The sequence below is a fragment of the Colletotrichum gloeosporioides genome, assembly GCF_011800055.1.
Source record: "Colletotrichum gloeosporioides strain Lc1 chromosome Unknown consensus_55, whole genome shotgun sequence".
In the NCBI taxonomy this organism is placed as follows: Eukaryota; Fungi; Ascomycota; class Sordariomycetes; order Glomerellales; family Glomerellaceae; genus Colletotrichum; species Colletotrichum gloeosporioides.
The window spans coordinates 541,018-564,341 of record NW_025544700.1 but is presented as its reverse complement, the minus strand read 5'-3'; the positions used below and the strand labels follow the sequence as shown (position 1 = coordinate 564,341).

Below are 23,324 nucleotides of genomic sequence, written 5' to 3'. Positions count from 1 at the left end.
TATTATAATAATATACTAAGGTTATAATCTAAGTTATAAGTAATAAGTTATAGTAAATTAAGTCTTTTAGAAACTAAAATAATTAGTTTTAAATTTAATAAGTAATTTATAGTAAAAGTTAGCTAAAAGTATCTATAAGGATAAATATTAAATTAATTACTAAAAAACTATAGAAGTTTAATTATAAACTAAGTTTAAGGTTATACTATATATAAGTCTTAAATAGTTCTTTTATTTAGTTTACTAATTCCTAAGTAAGTACTAATAAGTACTTAGTAATTACTAGTAAATATTTAGTAATCCTTACTAAGTACTTAGTAATCTATACTATTTACTTAGTCTTTATCTTATTATTATATAACCTAAACTATAGTTCTTCTATTTTCTAAGTAAGTCCCTATTATTCCTATAATCCTATAGTATAAATATTCTATCCTAGCCGCCTATTACCTAAGTAGGTTAGTTAACTGTTATCTATACATAATGGGTTATAATAACTGCGAAGAAGAAAAGTTAGAAGGGAAGAAAAAAAAAAAAAAAAAAAAAACTAATTGCGACTACTTTCTCATCCAACTTACTGTTATTGTCATTCAACACAGTTTTGTTGCCGTCCATGCATTCAGCGTCAGAAAGAAGAAACCCGACCTCATATGCCTTTGCGCTGCACATACCGGACGATCACGACCAATTGCTGTCCTTGTAGCACAAATAATCTCTTACTAATACGCGAAGAACAAAAGCCTTAGCAACTTTTCTAATCAGGCAAAGCTCGCGGTGTGGTATGTGTAACGCTTGCACATCACAACTCTCATCTGTTGTCCATCTGTCATTTTCAGCACCTGGTCTCAGCCTGATGACTTCGTTGATGCTAGAAGCTTGCAACTTTCTCTGATTTTTATAAAAACTGGGCCTTCAATAGACGCCCATGACCATGATGGAGCTCGTATGACCGGCGATGGAGCGTGCTTTGTTGAGCTAGGACGTATGACAGTGAGACGGCAGCCGGAAGCTATATGTCGCTTCAGTTTCCAAAGAAACCCTCTGGCAATGTCACATTCCCAGAGCCCTGCGAGATAATGGGAATCTAGACCTTCTCCAGCAAGCTTGGCGATAGATGCTATGGCGGCGAAGATCTCGTGAGGGTTGGACAACTTACACAGCATGTACGCATGTATCCTCGTATACCAAAGCCCTAATGGTTTGCACCTTCTGACTTTCAGGTGGGGCAAGCTCTACTCATCCCAGCAATTGGCGAGTTCCATATAACGAAGTCCCCAGACTCCCATGAGCTCCAAGTACGGCGATAGTATGCAATTTGGTGCCCAGCAAAAATGATCATGCGCTTAGAAAGGACTTCTTCTTGATAACACCATCCACGGGTACTACTAAGCCCTTTCGTTTGTCGGCGGTGTGGCGAAGAGTATAAAACTTCGCTACTAGAAGACGAGAGCGGCAGTGGACGATGCTGCTGTGCTTGTTTTGTCTTTGGTATGCTGAATCCTAGACGAGAATCTGCAGAACGCGCGGCCACGAGAGTCAAGTTCGCGTTGCCATCAATCTGTTCCATCCGCCTCGACTCGAAAGCCCAGTCGTCTGCATCACCCTGTATGATGCAAAGGGCATCAATCCAGAGATACTGAAAGCCAAGTACGCGGGCTAACTGAATGGCTTCTTGATGAGTCTTCGCTAGTATAGTCTCTGGAATCTGGATGAGAAGTGTCCCAAAATTATCGTGGGTCAATCTAGGGGTATCTTTTGACGGGCCCCAGCAGTAGGAAAGCGCCATGTACGGCTCGCGCATATATCCAGTGAAAAGAAGTCTAGGACGCGTGTTCCCTCCTACATCGACGACCCGTGTGGGCATCTGCAAGGATGCTGGGCCTGCGCAACTCTTATTATTCGCACAATACTCTTGAAGGCGGGAGCGAATGAACGACACCTGAAGGCTAGTGTCGGGATCCGCGGCGATGCACCATCCAGGATACATCAGCGCAGCGGCAGATCCGGCGAATCTTCTGGATGTCAGTCGACGCTTCCCAATTTCCGATTTCCGACGAAAACGGATTTTGAAGTCAGCGAACTCATGCGTAAACAGATAGACTTGCCAGCACTGGAGAAGTGCCAGGAGGGTTTGTCTCCGACAGACCGACAGCGCCTGATGACCATCCTCGCCCGCAAGTCATCGAAACACGAGATTCAGTACCGCAGTGAGGCCCCAGCCCTTTAGGTATGATCTCAACACAAAGCCAAATGCTCGGATACCATGGCTTGTTCCTTTCGTTTTCATAACAGGTGCTCGGTCTTTCACCATTGAGGAGCTCAGTGATGTACTTAGGTGGGATGCGATTTGCCTGAACGCTGGCCCAGCAGACACCACAAAAGGCACAACCTGATTCGGCGCTTTCCTTGAGAGACTTGAGATTTGGGTGGAACTTTGCATCTCGGCAGCTAAGCAGCTCGACGGTGAGCTTCGCGCAAAAGTTGCAGTACTTCATCAGGCGAGATCAAAGCCGAGATACATCGGCTTGTTGATGCGGCATTTAGACACCTTCTTCGTTCGTCTCAACTGTGCTTCTTTCCATGTGACGGTCGCCCCCACCTGACTGCATTTCTTGGTGCATCTCACTATAAACCCCGCCGTACTTTCGTTGGTCAGTGGTCTTGACTTGATGAAGTAAGCCAACGAGACCAGTTATAGCCTTGCGCAGTAGAGACCCATGTGTACATACAAAGTATCGATCCTCGTTATCAAGACTGATTGAGTTATGAATCAAGATAAACAGTTGTTCGGAATTGTGTTAGCTCCACCAGGTGCAGAGGTTGATTGGGTTGGCAATGACATGAAGAACGCGAGGGGGGGAAAAAAGGGACAAAACCCTTACCCCTCCCTTCAATTATTAGTGTATGTGGATGATGGAGTAAATGTTAAGTTGCGTTGCGGATGTAGTGAAGGAACGCTCAGCGAGCCCTTGAATTCAGAAATGAACTCGTCGCTAGCAGTCTCGCCTGGATTTGGAGTGATGGCTGCAAGAACTGCGCAGTCGTCGCACCTTTTCGGACGATATCCTCCCAGGGCCAAAAGCCCTCAAAAGCCCTTAAGCATAATCTTCCGCTCATGTTTCTTAATCAATCTGCTTCTCGCAACCAATCCTGTTGAGGAAGTCCTTCCGGTCACTATGACTGCGAATTCTGACGCCAGTCACCCTTGAGCCCGTATCCTTCTTGGAGTTGCGACGCTCCCATGCTTTCAGATCGATGGAGTCAACACCCACTTCCTCCTCAACGGCCTCCACCACCTCGTACTCGTTCTCCGTTTCCTCAGCCTCCTCCACGTCGCTCCTGACATCTTCAGCTGAGGCGCCCTTGAGAACGCGCACCGTGACCCGGATGATGAAGAAAGACCACGCGCAAATGACGACCTCGAGAGCCAGCAGAAACGTCAAGAAGCCTCGGCGGACGCCGTCAGTGAAGCACACAGTTCCCGCAGGGTCTTTAAATGGCTCCAGAAGGTGCGACCAGCCTTCTGTCGGCGCGGGGAATGGTCCCTCGATTTCGCCAGGTGCGCCCCGGAAACACGGCATCTCCACGGCTTTTGGTAGGTCATAGTAGACACTCCAACATACCATGAGGTAGAAAACGTGCCGGGTACAGACCCAGACAAACAAGAAAACCCCGAAGACCACATCGCAGACCTTCTTGAAGCCGATGTACTTGAGGCACTTCGCCAGCTGTTGTATTGTTAGCAAGGATACTCTGCAGCGTCTTCGTATCCGCCAAACTCACAGGGAAGATCAACTCAATCACATCCATCAGTACCAAGATCAAATGGCCGACTCGTGTCTGATGATATGCGTAGCTTGCGGCGATGAGAGATAGTGTGATTGCGTGGTGGACCAGCATTTCCACGTAGTCCTTTCGCTTTTCCTCGATATTGACGGAAATGACCTGCTGGGCCCAGTATGCCCATTGAGCCAGTATGTATATCTTCATGAGCCCATCGAGCTCTCTTTGAGGCCAATTGGACCACAACTCCTTCATATTTAGGTAATAAGGTGATTTGCAGTAGAGGTACTAACATCCAGTCAGTTTCATGAGGCTCGTGATCGATTGATGCTCGGTGTCAGAAATACCATCCCCAGAGGCCAGAAAACTACGTAGTAGGTCAGCATCCAGCCTTGTTCCGCGAATCGCGTCTCATCTTTCTCTTTCTTGATGCCCCAGCGTCGGCCAAGGGGGGAGAGAACATGACGCATCAAGGACGCGCGGATGCCGATGCAGAGCACTATACAGAACGCGACGAAGCAGAGATCGTTATGGCCGGCGCCATATTTGCCGGTGTTTGGGTTGTAGTATGAAAGCCCGAAGAACTTCGACGTGAATGGGCGGGTCGCGGGGACGAAGATGTGCGCAAGAAGAAGGGGCCAGACGGTGTGAAACGCAAGGCCTGTTCATGGGGCGGATGTCAGCATTCCATGGCTCAGGGTGCGGCATTGGGGGGTAATATCTGCAGCCAGAGACATAGTCAGCACTTTCTTACATACCGATCTGATTTTCAAGCAGCCATTGACCGAATTTTTCCAGTCGCCCGGCGTCTTTCTTCTTCGCCTTCCTGGTCTTTGTCTTATTAACTCTCAACTCAACAGACGCGCGGTCCAGGTGCGCGACATCGTTTGGATCGTCCATGTTCCTTCGGCCACACAGATTCACTCATTCAAGGCAATGACAGGTTCTACGATGAGTCGGTGATGGCCGGGTGAAAAGAAGCATGTGGGTGTGCACAGAAAAGAATGCGCATGGTAGCCGTGCGATCGGGTTGTCGAGGAAAGGTCCGCGCCGCATGTCGCTTAAAAAAGTACGCTCCAGAAGCCCCAACAGGGAGCAGGGCCAGGCTCAGCTGAGGATTTGGACCCTTGAGACAGGGAGCGGGATGGATATACAGGGGTGCGATATTGGGAAGAGAATATCTAAAATTGCCTGCCCGCTCATAACGTGTCACTCCGTGAGTTACTCAGGGGCAGCCTGAGTAGCGCAGGAGACTTCGAATCAGACCAACGAGCTCGCCTCAAGTTCTCGATGATACTCATCTGAAGAAAAGCATCGCCAGTGGATAAGTAGGCAACGGAATCTGACGACACTAGCAGTACATAATTTGCTCTGCGCCTGCTAGCCGTAATTAGGCATGCAGGTCTCAGGGGTCCTCAGCTGTAAGGATCATGTCATCCCCGCACCAACTGTCAAGCAGCACACTGCTAACAGATGGAGGACGCGTCTCAACCGCCATTGCCAGCTATGCCTCGGGCTTACTACCGAACTCTTCAAGGACCTTTCGAATGCCGTATGCACAGATATCAAGGCTGTGAAGAAGTCGTGTCTTAGAACTGGCTTACGTACACGCTGTGTTTCCCTTGGCCGGAAACGGCTATTGATCTGCCGCATGAGATGGGTGGCTGAGGGCTAGCGGGAGCCCGAATGCTTATGTCTAGAATCTTAAAGGGACTTCATGATTATAAAGGAGCTACGTTGGCCATTCCAAAGCGCCCTTCATTGCGTGTCAGACACTCACCAGGCACCACACCCAAGATCATATCCCCGTCTAGCAGTCTCATCAGCGACCGATTTCATTCGTCATGACCCGCCTGAAAATTCTCATCTGCGGTGGTGGCTGCGCTGGGCCAGCGTTGGCATTCTGGCTTGCACGGCTAGGCCATCGTGTTACCATCGTCGAGCGTTACCCGGCACTGAGAGCGACCGGAGCACAAATCGACTTCCGCGAGCAAGGTATCGAGGTCCTCAAGCGCATGGGACTCCTCGACACCGTTAGAGCGAACCGAGTCGACGAGGCCGGCATGGCTATAGTTGATTCCACTGGCAAAGCCGTCGGTACTCTCATGGCTAACACGTCCGGCAAAGGTGCCCAAAGTGGGACGTCTGAGTATGAGATCATGCGAGGTGATCTTGTCCGCATTCTTTACGATGCAACAAAGGACAATGTCGACTACATTTTCGGGAAGACTGTGGAGAGTTTCGAGCAGGATGAGAAAGAGGTTATCGCTCACTTCTCTGACGGTTCGTCCGATACTTTCGACATCCTCGTTGGAGCCGATGGTCAGGGTTCAAGGATTAGGAAAGCCACACAGCCAACGGACGCCCCAGACCCTTACCGTCATCTAGGTCTGCATGCATCATACTGGTTCATTCCGCGCGAGGATGGCGATGACAATATCGGCAGAGTGTACCATCCAGCAGAGGGGCGGATGGTCTTTCGTAGGACTCACAATCCGACGGAGACGCAAGTCTACTTCTTTATCAAAGATCATTCGAAGGAAGCAACACTCATTCACAGGGGATCCGTGGAACAGCAGAAGGAGTTCTGGGCGCACAAGTTTCGAAACGCTGGCTGGCAGACGGACCGCTTCATGAAGGGCATGAAGACAACCGAGAACTTCTACAGCCAGGAAGTCGTCCAGGTCCAGACCAAGACATGGTCCAAGGGCCGCGTTGTTCTTCTTGGCGATGCGGCACATTGTCCCTCGCCCTTCAGTGCCATGGGCACAACTAGCAGCTTCGTGGGAGCGTATGTCTTGGCAGGGGAGATAAGTCGGCATCCAGATGATCTTCCGCTCGCCTTTGAGAACTACGACAAGATTCTGCGTCCCTTCATCGATGAATGTCAGAAGCTCAGCCTGCCGATGATCAGGCTGACCATGCCAGACACGTTTTGGGGCGTTCTCATCCTACAGTGGATTGTCTGGATCCTCTGCCTGCTACGCGTCCCCGAAATAGCAACCAAGTTCTCCAGCGAGGAGAAGGGAGGCTGGCCCTTGCCGAGCTATCCAGAGCTTGCACTTAAGCAGTAAAGTCAGATCTTAGCATTTGCGTGCAAACTACAGGGCTTGATAGTTAATGATGTCATCAGAGCGCTTGCCCAACTCATTGCGCCGGAATAGTCAATTCCAACTTCAAATGATGAAACGAAATTTGATACTGTATTGATTCATAGACTGCTCCTGGAGTTGAAGCATTTTTCAATCCACGCCCCTTGCACCATGAATTCAGGATCTACAGATGCAGGCAGCGCGCATCCTGTAGTGACACTTTTCAAGGCTAGTTTTCTCCACGCCTATCAAATCTCAAATACAGTGCTTGTGGGATGACTGTAGAGTTTCTCGACTTTCATGCGCAAGATGAAGCAAGAAATACCAAGTGATGCACAGTTGGTTCAGTCTGCTGCTCTAGTCGGTCACGATATTGATGTATTGGACTTTCCCGACCTTTCTACTTTGAATGCAGAGGTTCAGCGGAAGCCCCGCCAACGGGAGTACACTGGAATAGGCTCACACACCTCAAGCTATCAGACACCATGGAGGTGGACGCCGGAGCGAGCGTCTCCAACGAAACCACCGGGGCGAAAGCCGGGACGCCCGCCGCCACCCCCGAGCTTATCCGCAACCTCTCTACCCGCGCCCTCCGTCCTACCCATACCCTCTTTCCTACCTACTCCATCCTCATCCGCGCTTGGGACCAACCGACTTTCCAACTACGCCAGTGTCTGTCTCGACTGGCAGCCCTTTTTTGAGAAAGTTACATTCCGAAGTATCAATCTGCCGTACTCTCCCTTCGAAATCATCACCTTTCAGTCCTACATGAGCGACAGCCGGCTAGCAGTGTGTAAGAAAATCACATTCCATATTTCTTTGAGAAGCTACACCTGTGATGGATGCGATAAGAAAGAAGACGAAGTCACTATCCTTAAAAAAAACAACGCCAGGTTCACTGAAGGACTGGTATCTCTCTTCTCGGTGATGTCTTCCTGGACTTTACCGACCGGCCACGGCATCTGGCTTGAGATGTGTGCTAGCTCGCCCAGTGACACTCGGCATTCTTTTCGTAATGCGCAAATCGACGATCAGTCCAGTCGAAATGATCAGAGTCATGGCGTTCTCGCCCACCGACATCAATCGTGAGTCTTTTCGCGTTTCGGCTCAAAACAACGCCTCATTGGAAGTTTACTCGACTTTTCTAGTCGGGACGGAGAGATCTCGCTACCGCAGGTCCCAGTCATCTCAGAATTTTCAATAAATCGCCACATGTTTCGGTCTCTGTCATCTTCTGCGATACAGAAAATCCTGCAGCGACTGGACGGCTTGAGGTGTGTATAATACATGCCGTGGCGAAGCATCGATGGCGAGGGTCAAGCAGAGAGAAATCAAGCATGCGGAGCTCTGTTGGCGAACTTGCCGCCAAAGATTTTTACAGTGTCCATATGGGAGGCTCAGGAATCTTGGTTGCATGGCCGAAAACCTAAGCCAAGGAATGTGCAACTGAGGTGGTTTTCACTTAGGGCCAGTTTTGATATGCAGACACTTGTCATATCCCACGCAGTAGAAGCGAGCGACTTCTTTCGACCGTTCTATTCCGAAACCAGAATTTCTGCTTTGCCGGTCGGGATGAGGCTGTGGAGTAGGCTCAGAAGTCTCTCACTTACTTCTCGAATTCCTACAAGACGGACGGGTTCCACGAAAACGAACGAATTACTGTTGGCGGCAAGTCGAGCAGCGTGGCGTATGCCGCGCTTGCACACCATGGAGATTTGGCATGGCGCTGTGGGCAAAGGATTCTTGCTTCGTTACGAAGTCCTTCGTAACGAGACAAAACTCACAATTGAGTCTACTTGGCCTTTTGAGCTTTCACAGAAGACCTTACAGTCCTGGGGGCTTGTGGCCAGCGAGAGGACGCGACATTGGCCGAGCATTACGCAGAACATTCTTCAGTCTTCATCTTTGACGACGCGCACATCTATTTGCGCAAGATTGAAGCTCAAGCCCTTGTTGAAAGAATGGTAATCGACATATTGAATGGGAATATCCGACCAAAGCGCAATGAAAATTATGGGTGCCATCGGTTGAAGTGGGAGGTGAAATTCTCGCCAGAATTTCGAGGGTGGCCAGCCAAGGACATCTCGACACTGCCAAACTAGGCTTTTGTGGCCTCATTGTCACCGGTTTTGACCTTGATGGTCTGAAGCACAAGGTATCTTCGCAAAATAGATCGCATTATACCCGAATCATGACCGCTACGATCCTTTAGTTTCAGCTGGCACTGATTTTCGTACCTCGAAGTGCCTTCTAACTTTAGAAAATGCCCATGTCTTGGCGGTGCGGATATCCTCCAAGGCCCACCTACATCGTGCGTTGCGTAGCGAGCTTAATACCGAGCAGGACAGCATCGCTCAGGACCTCTCTTGGCACCAACATACGAACAGATCAACATAGATTCCAAAAGATGATGGTGCCATTTAAAGAGTTATAAATTCGACATTCGAAGCTCTATTAGTCGAAGAAGAGAGCATCATTCTCTCATGCATCAAACAGAATTATCATACAATTTTACTTCTCGCCAAATCATCCGATAGAGCCCTCAACATGATTCTTCCCAACATTTTTACTTTGTTTTCGGCTGCGGTTCTCGTTAGCAGCGTTGTCTCAGCGCCCATAGAACCTCGCCAGGGCTGCTGTGGATTGGGAGGGAAGCCAAAATCAACACTCCAAGGAGACCGCATCACAATTGGTTACAGGACCGTCCATCCGGTAGGTGTCCCATGGAGTGGTGACCTCAGTAACTTGCAAGCTGACAAGTGAATCAGGACCAAGCGAAGATTTACAACCAGAACCACAGAATCGTTTACAAGCCGGCATTGACCACTGGCGGAGCCCAGATCGGAAAGGGTGTCTACATCACTCCTGGACCTGGGCAGTGGGAAGGCAACTCTGGCGACTGGTAGGAATTTCGTGATATCGCAAATGGTGCTTCAAGTCTAATTAATATTTCTTTTTTAGGCATTGTCTTGTTACCGCAAACAGAATCGCCGTCGACAACACCATCAAAGCGTGGATTCCCCAGAACACCTGGTGGAAAATTGGTGCGCAGTATGATTGGGCGTCCACACAAACTGTCAACAATAAGAAGGTCGATGACGAAGCATTCAATCGCGCTCTTCGAATGTCCAAGATTGACAAGACCAACGACGCCGTCGGTTTTGCTAAGGGGGCTAAGCAGCTGCTCATCCCGACAGACCTTGTCAACGACAGAGCTCTGGACTTTCAAGTCGATTGCAAGAAGGACTGGAAGCTTCTCTCGGACACCAAGATCGTCAACTACAACAGTTGGAAGAAGAACGTGATTGGTAAGCCGCAGTAAGAGTTTCAAACAAAGATCCAGATCACAGGTTGTCAAATGCAAACTTATAGCTCTTGTACAATGCTGTTCTGTCACTGTTCGTCTAATAATGGGCTTTGCAATTTGGAATATAGACTTGGAATGTATACTTAATACCAATGAAAATGTAATTTGTAGTGTGCAGAGAAGTTCTCTCTTTGACACGTTCGCCGCTATTGAAAGAAAAATGTTTCGAGATTGAACAAAGACATGTATTGATAAAAGTGAGACGCTAGTGACATCGCGGCACAGGCTACACAGCCTCCTCAAAGTGTGGTCAGAAATTCGTATTGGGGAAATGAGATGGCTGACTGCAGACTGAACACAGCCACAATCAAGCACACGTCGCAAACCCCTCTTCTCACTGTCGCTCTTCTCCAAATAACTTTCGCGGCTGCACTGATGAACGGAAAATTCAAACCCACGTTGTCCACAAAATTCCTTCCTTCTTCCATTTCTTCCATCTTATCGAGAGCCTTCGTCTACTCTTCGCGATGTCTAATCCCGAAAAGGGTGATCATGTCATCAACATCCCGGATGACGCTTACGATGGCCGCGACGCGAAACCATCCGATAACGCCGCTTCTGGCCTGCTTGCGAGCGAATCCAATGGCGCTTCAACCACGACCAGGCAAATCGAAAATAGCACTGCCTTATCCATTGTTGCGTATTGCTTGTCATCTATCAGCATGACAGTCGTCAACAAATACGTTGTGTCAGGGAGCTCGTGGAACCTGACATTCTTCTACCTTGCCGTCCAAGCTATCGTCTCGACTACTGCGATCATATTTGCGAAAAGACTGCGAATGATTCGAAACCTGGCTCCCTTGAATTACACGAAAGCCAAACAGTGTAAGTTATCATTTTTCATTCATTGCTCCCCCATAGGCTGACTTCTTTATTTCATGCAGGGTTTCCAATCTCCCTGCTTCTCGTGAGCATGATTTACACAGGCAACAAAGCCCTACAATTTCTGTCCGTCCCGGTTTACACCATTTTCAAGAATCTCACTACCATTGTCATCGCGTATGGCGAGGTTTTGTTGTTCGGAGGCAAGGTCACTCCAATGGCCTTCTTGTCATTCTGCCTGATGGTCCTCAGTTCGATCGTTGCAGCATGGGCCGACATACAAAGCGCCGCCAACGCGTCTTTGAGCAAAGGCGTCTCAAGTCTGTCATCAAATCTTGATGTTGGATATTCCTGGATGGGCATCAATATTGTGTGCAGCGCCGCATATCTCCTTTCAATGCGGAAGATCATCAAGAAGATGAACTTTAGCGATTGGGACAGTACGTGCATTCCATTTACGTCATGGATCTTTTCGACTGACTCTAGCAGCCATGTTCTACAACAACTTACTGACGATCCCCGTCCTGCTTTCTTGTTCGCTTATGGTTGAAGATTGGTCAGCTGTCAACCTGGCAAAGAACTTCCCCCAATCATCGCGGCAGAGTATCATAGCCGGCATGATCTACTCAGGCCTCGGTGCGATTACAATCTCATATAGCTCAGCATGGTGCATCAGAGTTACTTCTTCGACAACCTATTCGATGGTAGGCGCCCTGAACAAGCTACCTGTTGCGCTGAGTGGCTTGATCTTCTTTTCAGCCCCCGTAACGGTGGGTAGCGTTTCTGCGATAGCGATAGGATTCGTTAGCGGAATTGTTTACTCCTGGGCACGGATGAAATAGTTAATGACGGTGGTCATAGAGCTTATCATCCAGGCCTGTACACCAGTATAATATGGACAAGGGGTCATGAAAGCGAGAGCGATATCGTAAATGATGCATATTAGAGAGCGTGTTGCTCGCAATGGATTGTTTCGATTAGAATTAGCGTAACTTACAACCAATTTCTTTATTTCGGGTAGATTTACAATAATTTCTTCTATCATTCGTCTATATTCAGCTCACTTAGATAACGCTTCCTTTACCTGTGGTCATACGTACTTGCCGCCTATTACCTGAAGGCTGTTGAAGAGATGAGATCATAACCAGCATATTTGTTGGCGAGTTACGGGAATTTTTTGACTGTAAAATCATGAAACTGTCATCTCTATCATCGCAGGTATTAAATTTCTCCTATCTTTGTCCCTGTTATCGTCCTTGCCATCGTCAGCCGCCGCCGTTGTCCGTGTCCCGGCTCCGACCCCGGCCCCGGGGTGGAGATGGTGGGTACTGGGCTTACATAACCATGCGTCCAGTGTCTGTGCTTGCCGATAAGATAAGAAAAGTCTCGACCCGCCCCTCCAGATTTTTTTTCTGGCTGAGGTGCAGCCGCCTCAACTCAACCGCCGTCTACATCGTCGCATCGACAACGCTGCCACCACCGCCGTCACCACTGCCACTCCCACAATGAAGAGAAAGCACACCGAGACCGACGACTCCGCGCCGAAGGAGGAAAAGCGCGTCAAGACCCAGGAGCCACAGCCTGCCGCAAAGGAACTCACTTTCAGCGATCTTGGCCTCGACACGCGACTGGTGCAGGGCGTCGCCGCGGAGAGCTTCAAGGACCCGACGCCAGTTCAACAGAAGGCCATCCCGCTCGCTCTTGACGGCAAGGATGTCGTTGCGAAGGCTCCCTGTGGCTCTGGAAAGACCGCCGCTTACGTTTTGCCCGTACTGTCTAGCATCCTGAAGCGCAAGACAGTAAGAAACTACAGACCAACGCTTTCGCGACCGCTGCTAACCAGCCCTCCTCCAGACTGACTCCTCTCCTGCCACGACTGCCGTTATCCTTGTCCCGACACGCGAACTCGCCGACCAAGTTCTCAAAGCGATCGAGCAGTTCTCGGCCTACTGCGCGAAGGATATCCACGCTGTCAAGCTTGTCGACAAGATCTCCGATGCCGTCCAACGCTCCCTCCTGTCTAACTTCCCCGATATTGTCATCTCCACACCTGCCACCGCATGGAGGAATATTCTCAACGATGCCTTGTCACTCGAAAAGCTCTCCTACCTTGTTCTCGACGAGGCGGACCTCATTCTGTCGTACGGCTACAACGAGGATCTGGAGAACATCGCAAGGAAGCTCCCCAAGGGTGTTCAGCTTCTGATGATGAGCGCTACGTTGTCAACCGATGTCACCTCTCTGCAAGGAATCTTCGCCCGGAAACCGACCGTCCTCGATTTGGACGATGAGGAAACGGAGGGTGATAACTTGTCGCAATTCGTTGTGAGCTGCGCCGAGGACGAGAAGTTCCTGTTGGCGTTCATCATCTTCAAGCTGAAGCTAGTCAAGGGAAAGTGCCTCATTTTCGTCAACGACGTCGACAGATCATACCGCCTCAAGCTCTTCCTAGAACAATTCCAGGTCCGAAGCTGTATCCTTAACTCCGAGCTCCCCATTACATCAAGAGCACACGTGCTCGAGGAGTTTAACCGTGGTGTCTACGACATCATTATCGCGTCCGACGAGAAGAGCGCTATGGGCGTTGAAGAAAAGGACGCCGAGGAGGAAGGTGAGGGCGAGAAGGGGAAGGAGAAGGAGTCTAAGAAGAAGAACAAGAAGAAGTCGTCAAAGCGGGATGTTGAGTTTGGTGTATCACGAGGCATCGACTTCAAGAATGTGGCAGCCGTTGTCAACTTTGACTTGCCGACGTCGGCATCGTCATACACACACCGAATCGGTCGGACAGCGCGTGCTGGGAGGACAGGCATGGCCCTTTCGTTTTACGTACCCAAGGAGCTGTACCGCAAGCACATGCCCACCAGCATCGAGACCGCGGAGAACGACGAGAAGGTACTAGCCAAGATCAAGAGGCAGCAGGCGAAGCAGGGCAAGGAGGTGAAGCCGTACAACTTCAAGAAGGAGCACCTTGATGCTTTCCGGTACCGTCTGGACGACGCGTTGAGAGCAGTAACGAAGGTCGCTGTGAGAGAGGCGCGTATGAGGGAGTTGAAGCAGGAGCTCTTGAAGAGTGAAAAGCTGAAGAGGTAAGACTTTCTAAGCACACACTATCGGTGCAGCCTTTGTTTCTGTGAGACACTACTGACTGCATTCTACAGATACTTCGAGGAGAACCCTACAGAACTGCAGCACCTACGTCACGACGGAGAGCTGAGGACAGCAAGACAGCAGCCCCATCTTAAGCATATACCCGAATACTTGCTTCCCAAGGAGGGCAAAGACTCGCTCACTTCGAACGAGGTCGGTATGGTACCATTCAGAAAGGTTGGCGGCAAGTTGAGGAATAAGAAGGGCAAATTTGGACGTGGCAAGAAGGTCGGAACCAGGAAAGTAAACCCTTTGAAAACGTTCAAGGCACGACGGAAATGAGCGGGGTCTCGTTGAAACTGAAGCGTGGTGTGGTGGTCTGTAGATATTAATAGAGACTGGGTGTTGCTTTCCGTCAAATTTTCCTGAGAGGGTCTCATCTCCAGACCCTTTCTCCTTTCTGGTGTTACCTCGTGCCTCTTCAGACGAGCCTGCGTAAATGGTTGGGAGAATGTGAGATCTTGGCGGCGTCAGCCCGCTACTAACAAGCACAGAACCAACCACACCTTTCTCATACGCCATTTGACTCGACGATCACGGCGTTCTAGGCCCATTGTAATGCAGCTTATCTTTGAGACAGCTCACTACTCACATGCGCCGTTCCGCCAAAGTTTCCGAAAGAGGCAACTTTTGCAACGCCAATGGACCCTATCGGCATAAGATGTGGACCTCCACGGGCCCGAAATTCACGATAAGGCAAAACTCTACAAGTGGGTTTCGATGAATCGGGCATTGCGAAGCGCTGTGGCGGGCGGCGTTGGGCTAAAACCCAATTTTCACCCACCGGCTTTTGGTATTGACTTTGCCAATGCCAACTGCAAAGGAAAAAAAGTCATCTTGCGGTGTCACAGAGAAAACATTGATGCTTCGTTCCCGTTGAGAATCACATCCAACGAATCTTAAGCATTGTTTTTGACATGAAATTCTTATCGGCTCCTCTCTACGTGAGAGCCAGCATCATTTCATCATGTGTCGCCATGCTGTTCGGGTGTGTACTTGCTCTTCTCACCGTCAACAACTATCCCGGCTTTGCTGATGAAAAGTTCCCATGAGTTAGCCTCGACACGGGCAGCATCGGCCCCGTAACGACCATGCCGTCCTTCCGTGAAACTTTCGGAGACTTCTCCCCCACCATGCACGGAGTCATCGTCTCGTCCGTCCTCATCCCCGGCGCCCTGTCGGCGCTAGTCTCCGGCGTCATGGCCGACCGGTTCGGCCACGTCCGCCTCTTCGCTCTCGGAGCATTCATCTACGGATGCGGTACCGGCATCGAATGCGCATCTCCCATCCTAGGCGTATTCATTCTTGGACGGCTCATCAAGGGCATCGGCGAAGGCATGTTTTTGAGCAACGTCTATGTTCAAGTATCTGAGATCTCGCCTGCTCGCATCCGCGGCATCATGACTGCTTTGCCGCAATTTGCCATAGTCACGGGAATCGTGACTGGATACTTCATGTATGTTGCCCCAGCATGTCCTCATGTTGAAAATACTGACATGTCATTGCCAGGTGTTATGGTACGGCGACGCTAGGAATGTCATCTGCGGCGTGGCGTCTCCCGCTGGCTGTTGCATCTTTCCTGGGCTTCTTGTTCTCCGGAAGTTACTTCATCGTTCCTCCTTCTCCAAGGTGGTTGATGAGCAAGGGCAGGCAAGACGAGGCCCGTCGCGTTGTTGAGAAGCTCGGGTTGAATGAAAAAGAAGGCGAAGAGATACTGGAGCTTTCAACTGACGACCAAGAACATGATCCTAATGCCCCCGTCTCTGAAGTCTTGAGGCAAGCATTCGCCGGCTTCCGCGAAGCCTTCTCCGCCCCGTATAGAGGAAGGACGTTGTTCGGTTTGTTCCTCATGGGATTCCAACAATGGAGCGGAATTGACGGAATACTGTACTACGCGCCGATCATGTTCACGCAGGCAGGGTTGGACGGCGAGAAGGCGACCTTCCTGGCATCCGGCGTGTCTGCGCTGGTCATCTTGGCCACGACTGTGCCCGCGACATTCTTCGCTGACAGCTGGGGACGCAAAACCTCCAGTCTCCTGGGCGGTGTGCTAATCACTGCTCTGATGGTCCTCATGGGCTCGCTGTACGCCGCCGACGAAGTTCACGCAGACCGTGGAGCTGGCAAGTGGGTTGTCATTGTGTCCATCTACCTATTCGCCATCGTCTACAGCTTTACTTGGGCGCTCTCCTTCCGCACTTTCTTGGTCGAGAGCCTGCCCAGGAAAACCAGAAGCAGCGCATCGAGCTTAGCTCAGAGCGCCAACTGGGTGAGTCTCGGCCGATCTCTCTGGCAGACTGCCATGAGATATTTCATGTGAAAATCTGCTGACACCGACCAACAGTTCGCCAATTATGTTGTAGCGCTGATTACTCCGGTACTGCTCTCGGTTTCCTCTTTCGGTGCATACTTTCTCTTCGCGGGCTGTTCGTTGTTCTGCACAGTCGTTGTAGCGTTCTTCATGGTGGAGACACGGGGCCACAGTCTGGAGGCAATCGAGAAGAGATACACGGAGAAGAAAGTCACAACCTCCGCCAAGAAAGGGGAAACAGTGGTCACAATCACGGAAAGAAGCGTGGTCTGATTGGACTGGGCACGAAATGGAGCACTTGATTTAAAGATTCGGAACGAACAGCGGACGAAATAACGACAGGGAAACATGAACATGGCAAAACATTTACACGACGCGGTCACAACGTTGAAACAACTACGGCTGAGAAGTTTTTAACACTCAAGAAAGGGTACTATAGAGGTTAGAATAGGATACAGGCTTGGTTTGATGTTGCTTTTGGGCTTAGATTGAAAAATGATAGAGGAGGAGCAATCAACGGATAGACGGATGCTTTTTGAGAATTAATTTACAACTCGGTGCAAAGGAAGCTATCACGAATAAACAATGGATATCACAAGGGACAGTAGGACGATCATGATGACCGACCGAGGCAAAAGTGCATATGCCATCTAGAGGGTGTCTGCACGACGCTCTACTGATGTCAGGAGACTGTTCCTCAGTTCAATTCGCGCAAGTGGCTCGACAACCGAGGAATGTAACATCGGCCGGCAACTAACCGGTATGTCTCTTCATGTTCTAGGCATTGAAAGACATCTTGCGGGGTAATTCTCATGTCGGTGACACTCCTCTGCGCGATTGTAGAGATGCGATTGGCCATTGCCGGCTGGAGTAACGAATCCGAGTAACGTGGTGAATATCTGACTTGGTGGAATAGCAGTGATTATAATTGTTTATTCGTCCCGAGGCTGCATCTTCTTTTCTTTCTGCTCGTTTTCGTATTTGAAGATGCGAAAACGGGGTCACCATCCTTGCGACGATCCTCATATCGCGGGAAATGATGAACTGACCGAGCGACGCCCGTGATTGTGGGGGTCGCCGACGAAGAGGACCGCCGGTGGTAGCTCGGAGTACAAAAGCGGTTAAGGAGGGCGCCGGCCAGAGTGGAACGTTTAGAAACAGCCAGCCTTGTGAATCCTCTTGACAGGTTCTTGACCCTTTTCGTTCTTGAGCGTCAATTTGCAGTCACTCTTTTTCGCGGTGTCAGGAACAGTCGCATTCTCGCCCCCCTTCGTTTTGTTCTTACAGCAAAGATGCGCGCAGTCTTAGCCGCCCTCACCCTTGGTCTCGCTAGCACAGCCAGCGCATTGCTAGCTGCGCGAGATGCTGGCTCCACGGCCTGCACCGATCTGACGACTCAGCTGGGCTCTACCAAGGTTGCCACGAGCATCAAGATCGACTACATCCAGAGCAAGAATGAGTACTTCAACACGGCTCAGAGCGGCTACAACCCTTCTTGCGTGGTGTTTCCAACCACCACCCAGGATGTGGCAGCCATCCTTAAGTCGGTACGCGCAGCCGGGTCGCGCTTCGCGATCAAGACGGAGGGTCACAACCCCAACACGTTCTTCTCCAGCGTAGATAAGGGCGTCTTGATCGACCTCACCGAGATGAATGAACGAACTTACGACGAAACGACGACGCTTGGAACATACCAGCCCGGTGGCAAGTTTGGCGACATCTACGACTACTTCGCCAAGTACAACAGGACGGTCGTTGGGGCCCGTCTGAGCGGTGTTGGCTCAGGGTTGGCTCTCGGAGGTGGCTTGAGCTATCTCTCGAGTCAGTACGGCCTGGCCGTTGATTCTTTTCGGGAACTGGAGGTTGTGCTGCCGAGCGGCGACATCGTTACTGCCTCGTCCAGCGAAAATGAGGACCTCTTCTTTGCGATGCGAGGAGGCGGCGGTAATGCCTATGGCGTCGTGACCAAGTACAAGGTCCAGACACACCCGATCGGAAATCTCCACGCCGGCAATGTCATTTATCTGTTCAACCAGACTCAGAACGTCATGAACGCCATCGCCAACTTCACCTTGTACAACGAGGACCCCAAGGCCGCGATTATCGGAACTTACGAGAAGCTGGGCACTCCCGCTCTCGGAGACTTGAACCTCGACGACTTTGCCATTCTGTTCATGGTCTACGACGGTGACCAGGCTGGCGCAGAGAAGGCCTTTGCCAATTTCACCTCGATCCCCCACCTGCTCAACACCCTGGGCACCAAGACGTACAAGGAGGTGATCAACATGCCCCTGCCCAACGGCGCCGAGCTGTCCAAGGGCAAGAACCAGTTCCGCAACGGGGTGTACCGCATTCCATTCCCTGGGAGCGAGACCGGAAACGCCGTGGTCGACAACGCCTATCGCTCCGCCCACGAGGCCTGGACAAAATGGGGCGCTGACAACAAGGGCAAGTACACGCTTTTGTCGATTGACTACCAACCCATCCCCAAGAGTCTTACCGACGCGTCGAAGAGCCAGAACGGCGGCAATGCGATGCAGATGCCCGATGGACCTTGGCTATGGCTCTGTTTCCTCCTACAGTCCAGCCCGTTCCTCACTAGTGGTCAGACCGCCGAGCTCGAGGCTAGCTTCAAGAAGATGGTCGAGAGTGTGCCCTTTGCAGATGACCTGCCGCTGTTCATCAATGATGCGCATTACGACCAAGATCCGCTGAAGACCTTCACCACCTATAGCAAGTTGCAGGAGATCAAGGCCAAGTACGATCCTGAAGGGTTCTTCTCCAACTACACTGGTGGCTGGAACTTTGACTTGTAGAACAAAACGCTGTATGTGAGAGTGAGCGCTGGACTTTACTTTCCGCCCACGTTGGCTTTCATTCTATCGGATACATCTTTTGAGGAAGTTTTATAGTCCTAGCACCTAGAAAAAGGGTGCAGAATAGGAAATTTTTACGCAATATCTTTCGAGTACATATAAATCAGAAAACTGTTCATTCAATCTACTGAGAACTTGGCTCTTTACTACAGTAATCGCACACATACTTTCCTTGTCATTCTATTCAACCCGTGGATTAATGATACGCTTTTGACATTCAGCTGGCTTTCGATCTTGAGCGCTTCGTGTCTGAGGTACAGTGAAAGTCCGAGAAGTTTTTGTCATCGAACACTGTTAATCTTTGTAGACGCGATCATTCTCGAACAACGTGCAGCGGTGCTTTCAACGGTCAATGACAGTATCGTAAAGCTCGGATGATGGCTTGAACCCAACGAAGGCAGCTTCTTATTTTAAAAGACAACCAATCGCGTCTATTCTTGAGCTAGGTTCGCCATAGTAGGGTTCGTCTGATCAAAGCCATTATTAAACTTCAGCACCACGAGGCAACTCAGCAATCTCCGCGAAATTCTAGCGGTGTCAAGCACATCGCAACTCTAATCCACATCACGTCACTAGAAGAATCTAGCTTCGCGAACCGAATGCGAAGTGCTAAAGTAAAATGAATCGTGTGACTTAGTTGGCCTGTGTGATTCGAAATCGGAGGGGGTTGCACTCGACTCGCTCCTTATTTTCAACCACTTGTATTATCTGATCAACATCTCGGTCTACTCGCTTCAAAAAGTAACATGATTCCGTGTACCTCCCACCTGACGTCTTCGAAAGCCTCCCTGAGCGGCCCGACAAAGCTCTCCATATCATCCTCCGCGTTCCCAAAAACCCCAAATAAGTTGTGCCAGAACATGAGAGCCTTACCCATAGAGTTGTGCTTGACACCCTTCCCCAGAATCGTGACGCCGAAGAGCTTGCCGTCAGGAGTCAAAAGACTCTTTAATCGAATCAGTGCCTCCGCCTTCCTGGCCGGGGGACCCGGAACGCAGTGAATCAGCATCATGACCGAGATCGCGTCGAATTTGGCACCGTTAAAATCTTCACTTGAGAACCCCCGTGCTAATGGATCCAAGAAGTCCCCTACTGAGGTTTTGCAGGTGACATGTGGGTGCATTTCGAGCGTGCGTGATGAGGCGGCGTGCAGAGCCGAGGGGTTCAGGTCTACCAGAGTTACTTGAGTACCCTCTGGGATTGGCGCGTGTTTGATAAAGTATCCGGTTCCTACTCCAATGTCGAGTATTCGGCATGGTGAGGAGCCTGATTTTGAGAGATTGCTTTGTTGTTGGAGAAATCGAGACCTTGAGCGAGCACCGGCGCTGGTAATGTGGCTGTTGAAAAAGCTCCGTAATCTTTTCGATGATATTTGCCATGCACATGGACAATAGAAGCCTAGGACGATAGGATCGTAGACGTAACGAAGAATAACGGGGACGTAGATTGCCGCTCCTGCGGATGTGTCCTTCAGAGCCATGGCTACACTCGTGAGAAAATGACTGGATCAAAGGTCTTTTTGAGAAGCCAGAGTGTGTATGGATGCAATGGATATCATCTTGGTGATTCAATAAATATATTTCAACAGCATCTTTACTTGAGCCCCTTTCTCGGGGACCTGGTACGATCGGGGAGCTACTGAGGCGTAAGTCGGGCGGCTAACGGCTCCGGTGATACATGAATTCAACTATGTTCCGCTGCCAACTAAAATCTTACTTGGCCGACAAGAGATGGAATTGGTACCACAAGCAGACGTTACAGGTGTCAAGAAGTTGTCAGGCGCCTGGTTTGAGGCGAGTCGTCAGACCGGCTGCGTCCCCGATGCCTGCAGCCTGTCTCGAGACGCCATCGCTGCAGCGGTGGCCTCCGCGACCTTCAGAAAGCTTTGCCGTACACAAATAAGGTTATCGGGTACTTCCGTAGCTCGTGATAAACAGATACGATAGGTGAGCTTTTGCAGACCTTAGATGGGATGAGTTGAGTCAGTGCGAAACACAGACCTGGAACAAGCGCGTCTACCAAGGCCGAGCCTAGGTCAAGCTTCGTTAACGTCGGATGGTGGCGCCGAATGCGACCGCAGCTTGTCAAAGCTTGCATAGAACTTCTGCCTGTGTACACCGGTCTGGTCAGTTGTGGGGCTGAAAGCGAATGGATGCGAGATTCCGAGGTCATCGGCTTCGTATAATAAACTTGGGTTGGAGTTGTCGTATGACAGGCGAGGCAACCTACTGCAAGTGATATGTAGTCTTTCCTCGACCGGAAACGCACAGATAAGGTGGAAACATCGAAGACATAGCAGATTTTGCGAGGTCATCGTGAATATGCCCTTTGAATGCGATTCATATTGCGCAGGAACAGGCAGGAAAATATCGCATACCGACATTGTCTTCAAGGCTGAATGACAGTACGAACAGTTTTGATTTTTGTCCTGCTCCGTGAAAGTGTTTATTGGAGCCTCCCAGATGCGAGCTTTTCAAACATTGAAGTTTGCTGCCACTCTGATAACTCTTCGTGATAATCTTCAGCAGCATTCGGCCCAAACACGCTTGTGTCGGACTTGATCACCTCTCTTAGTATCATGACCTGTAATGCTTAGAACATGCCGACTGGTCTCGTCGTCACCAACTGCGAAGACGTCCGGAACAATGGTCATTCTGAATCGAGCAAGACATGCACTGTCGCTACTTCCCCTTGAGTTGTTCTCTCCTGTCAGGAGCTTTCGGTTTTTCTCTTAATATTAGTGAAGTATGAAAATAATTAGTGGAAGGAACGATGACAGAGAAGCTTGGTGTCAATCTGAGTTTTCCGCTCGAGATCTAGTGTTCGACAAGAGTTGTCTATCTAGTTCTGATCTTTATCAAGGTGCATCGACCCTGTTCAACAATTGAACGCAGAGCAGCCTTAAGTCCATATATACCTGCGGTGTACTTGAGGTTCCCTCAATGTACCTCCCCAATCTTGGGCTCAGGTTCTAGTAGCTCTAGTGAGATTGGGATAAGAACTACTTTCCGTGATTCCACATACGGCTTCTAATTGACTCTGCCATTCTAGTTAACTGAGCCCGCCGTATTTGCGAAACCATCTCTTTGGCCTCCTCGTAGTTGTGCCGGTTGAGTTCGAAAGGCGGGCACACCGGATGCACTACCTTAGCGTCGAACTGAACGACTTCTTCCATAGAATCGTCGGAATACCAAAACCGCATCTGGTCATCCCAGTCGCTGCACCAGTCCTCCTCCTTTTCGTCTGGCGCTGTCTCATGGTAAAGAATGGTGACAGTCTGTAAACCATTCATCTCGCGTAGCCAGCGCTCATGGTAATACCAGAAATGCTCGACGCACTGGCCGGAGATAACGAGCTGACGAATGGAAGAGCCATCTTTTGTTGCAGTAAGATCTTCGAGATGATACTGATCTATGTAGATACTATCGATCTCATAATTGACCCAAACATATCTGCTTAGATCTTTCTGCGTTTGGAATGCCTTTGCATAGTGACGTTGAAGATATGTCCGAGATTCGTTGCAGGCTTGTAAGGCAGGCGGTATTGGCGCCGGCGCTGGCCATGAAATTTCGAAATAAGGGCGAGGTCTGGGACCGTACGGGAGATTTCTGGGCTCCATGCTCAACTCCCATATGCGTTGGCGCATTTCAAGGGGAAGCAAGGGAAAGAGGTGGAAAGTGGACATTATCCGTCGGTGTGCGCTGTTGAGGTGTGTTTCTCCCAGTTTGCCAGTCGATAAAATCGTCTTTCATCCGCAAGCATTTGATTGTTTGTTCCCGAAGGTTGATTATTTGAAAAGGACATAGATAGCCCCTGGTGAGCACAGAAATCTTCGCTTCTTAAAAGAACCAATCTGCTGATTGTGGCACAGCGATGGACCCCTGTTCTGGATTTGGCCTCACTTACCGTGCTGTTTACGGCAGACT

The 23,324-nt window shown here is 50.0% G+C and overlaps 9 protein-coding genes across 9 annotated transcripts; 6 read left to right on the top strand and 3 right to left on the bottom strand.

The window, feature by feature from the left end:
* Positions 1 to 678: 678 nt before the first annotated feature.
* GCG54_00013452 (uncharacterized protein) lies at positions 679 to 2,495 on the bottom strand (the record flags this gene model as incomplete). The annotated part of the gene is given in 4 exon segments (XM_045413305.1): positions 679 to 888; positions 906 to 1,232; positions 1,268 to 2,110; positions 2,151 to 2,495. 4 exon segments carry the CDS (start codon positions 2,493 to 2,495, stop codon positions 679 to 681), a joined length of 1,725 nt encoding a protein of 574 aa, XP_045262501.1.
* Positions 2,496 to 3,122: 627 nt separating this feature from the next.
* Positions 3,123 to 4,683, bottom strand: GCG54_00013451 (Sphingosine N-acyltransferase-like protein FUM18; the record flags this gene model as incomplete). Its single annotated transcript, XM_045413304.1, has 4 exons — positions 3,123 to 3,728; positions 3,784 to 4,071; positions 4,131 to 4,444; positions 4,542 to 4,683. 4 exons carry the CDS (start codon positions 4,681 to 4,683, stop codon positions 3,123 to 3,125), a joined length of 1,350 nt encoding a protein of 449 aa, XP_045262500.1.
* Positions 4,684 to 5,627: 944 nt separating this feature from the next.
* GCG54_00013450 (uncharacterized protein) lies at positions 5,628 to 6,857 on the top strand (the record flags this gene model as incomplete). Its single annotated transcript, XM_045413303.1, has 1 exon — positions 5,628 to 6,857. One exon carries the CDS (start codon positions 5,628 to 5,630, stop codon positions 6,855 to 6,857), a length of 1,230 nt encoding a protein of 409 aa, XP_045262499.1.
* A 2,565-nt stretch (positions 6,858 to 9,422) lies between these two features.
* GCG54_00013449 (uncharacterized protein) lies at positions 9,423 to 10,197 on the top strand (the record flags this gene model as incomplete). The annotated part of the gene is made up of 3 exons (XM_045413302.1): positions 9,423 to 9,587; positions 9,644 to 9,777; positions 9,837 to 10,197. The coding sequence occupies 3 exons, from the start codon at positions 9,423 to 9,425 to the stop codon at positions 10,195 to 10,197; spliced, it is 660 nt and encodes a 219-aa protein (XP_045262498.1).
* Positions 10,198 to 10,709: 512 nt separating this feature from the next.
* GCG54_00013448 (GDP-mannose transporter) lies at positions 10,710 to 11,906 on the top strand (the record flags this gene model as incomplete). Its single annotated transcript, XM_045413301.1, has 3 exons — positions 10,710 to 11,067; positions 11,127 to 11,504; positions 11,554 to 11,906. The coding sequence occupies 3 exons, from the start codon at positions 10,710 to 10,712 to the stop codon at positions 11,904 to 11,906; spliced, it is 1,089 nt and encodes a 362-aa protein (XP_045262497.1).
* A 663-nt stretch (positions 11,907 to 12,569) lies between these two features.
* On the top strand, positions 12,570 to 14,493 carry GCG54_00013447 (ATP-dependent RNA helicase DBP9; the record flags this gene model as incomplete). The annotated part of the gene is made up of 3 exons (XM_045413300.1): positions 12,570 to 12,863; positions 12,919 to 14,150; positions 14,223 to 14,493. The coding sequence occupies 3 exons, from the start codon at positions 12,570 to 12,572 to the stop codon at positions 14,491 to 14,493; spliced, it is 1,797 nt and encodes a 598-aa protein (XP_045262496.1).
* Positions 14,494 to 15,128: 635 nt separating this feature from the next.
* On the top strand, positions 15,129 to 16,795 carry GCG54_00013446 (putative metabolite transport protein CsbC; the record flags this gene model as incomplete). The annotated part of the gene is made up of 4 exons (XM_045413299.1): positions 15,129 to 15,199; positions 15,269 to 15,667; positions 15,721 to 16,480; positions 16,556 to 16,795. 4 exons carry the CDS (start codon positions 15,129 to 15,131, stop codon positions 16,793 to 16,795), a joined length of 1,470 nt encoding a protein of 489 aa, XP_045262495.1.
* A 1,019-nt stretch (positions 16,796 to 17,814) lies between these two features.
* Positions 17,815 to 19,338, top strand: GCG54_00013445 (putative FAD-linked oxidoreductase; the record flags this gene model as incomplete). Its single annotated transcript, XM_045413298.1, has 1 exon — positions 17,815 to 19,338. The coding sequence occupies one exon, from the start codon at positions 17,815 to 17,817 to the stop codon at positions 19,336 to 19,338; it is 1,524 nt and encodes a 507-aa protein (XP_045262494.1).
* A 772-nt stretch (positions 19,339 to 20,110) lies between these two features.
* Positions 20,111 to 20,878, bottom strand: GCG54_00013444 (putative uncharacterized protein YbcY; the record flags this gene model as incomplete). Its single annotated transcript, XM_045413297.1, has 1 exon — positions 20,111 to 20,878. One exon carries the CDS (start codon positions 20,876 to 20,878, stop codon positions 20,111 to 20,113), a length of 768 nt encoding a protein of 255 aa, XP_045262493.1.
* Positions 20,879 to 23,324: the final 2,446 nt, after the last annotated feature.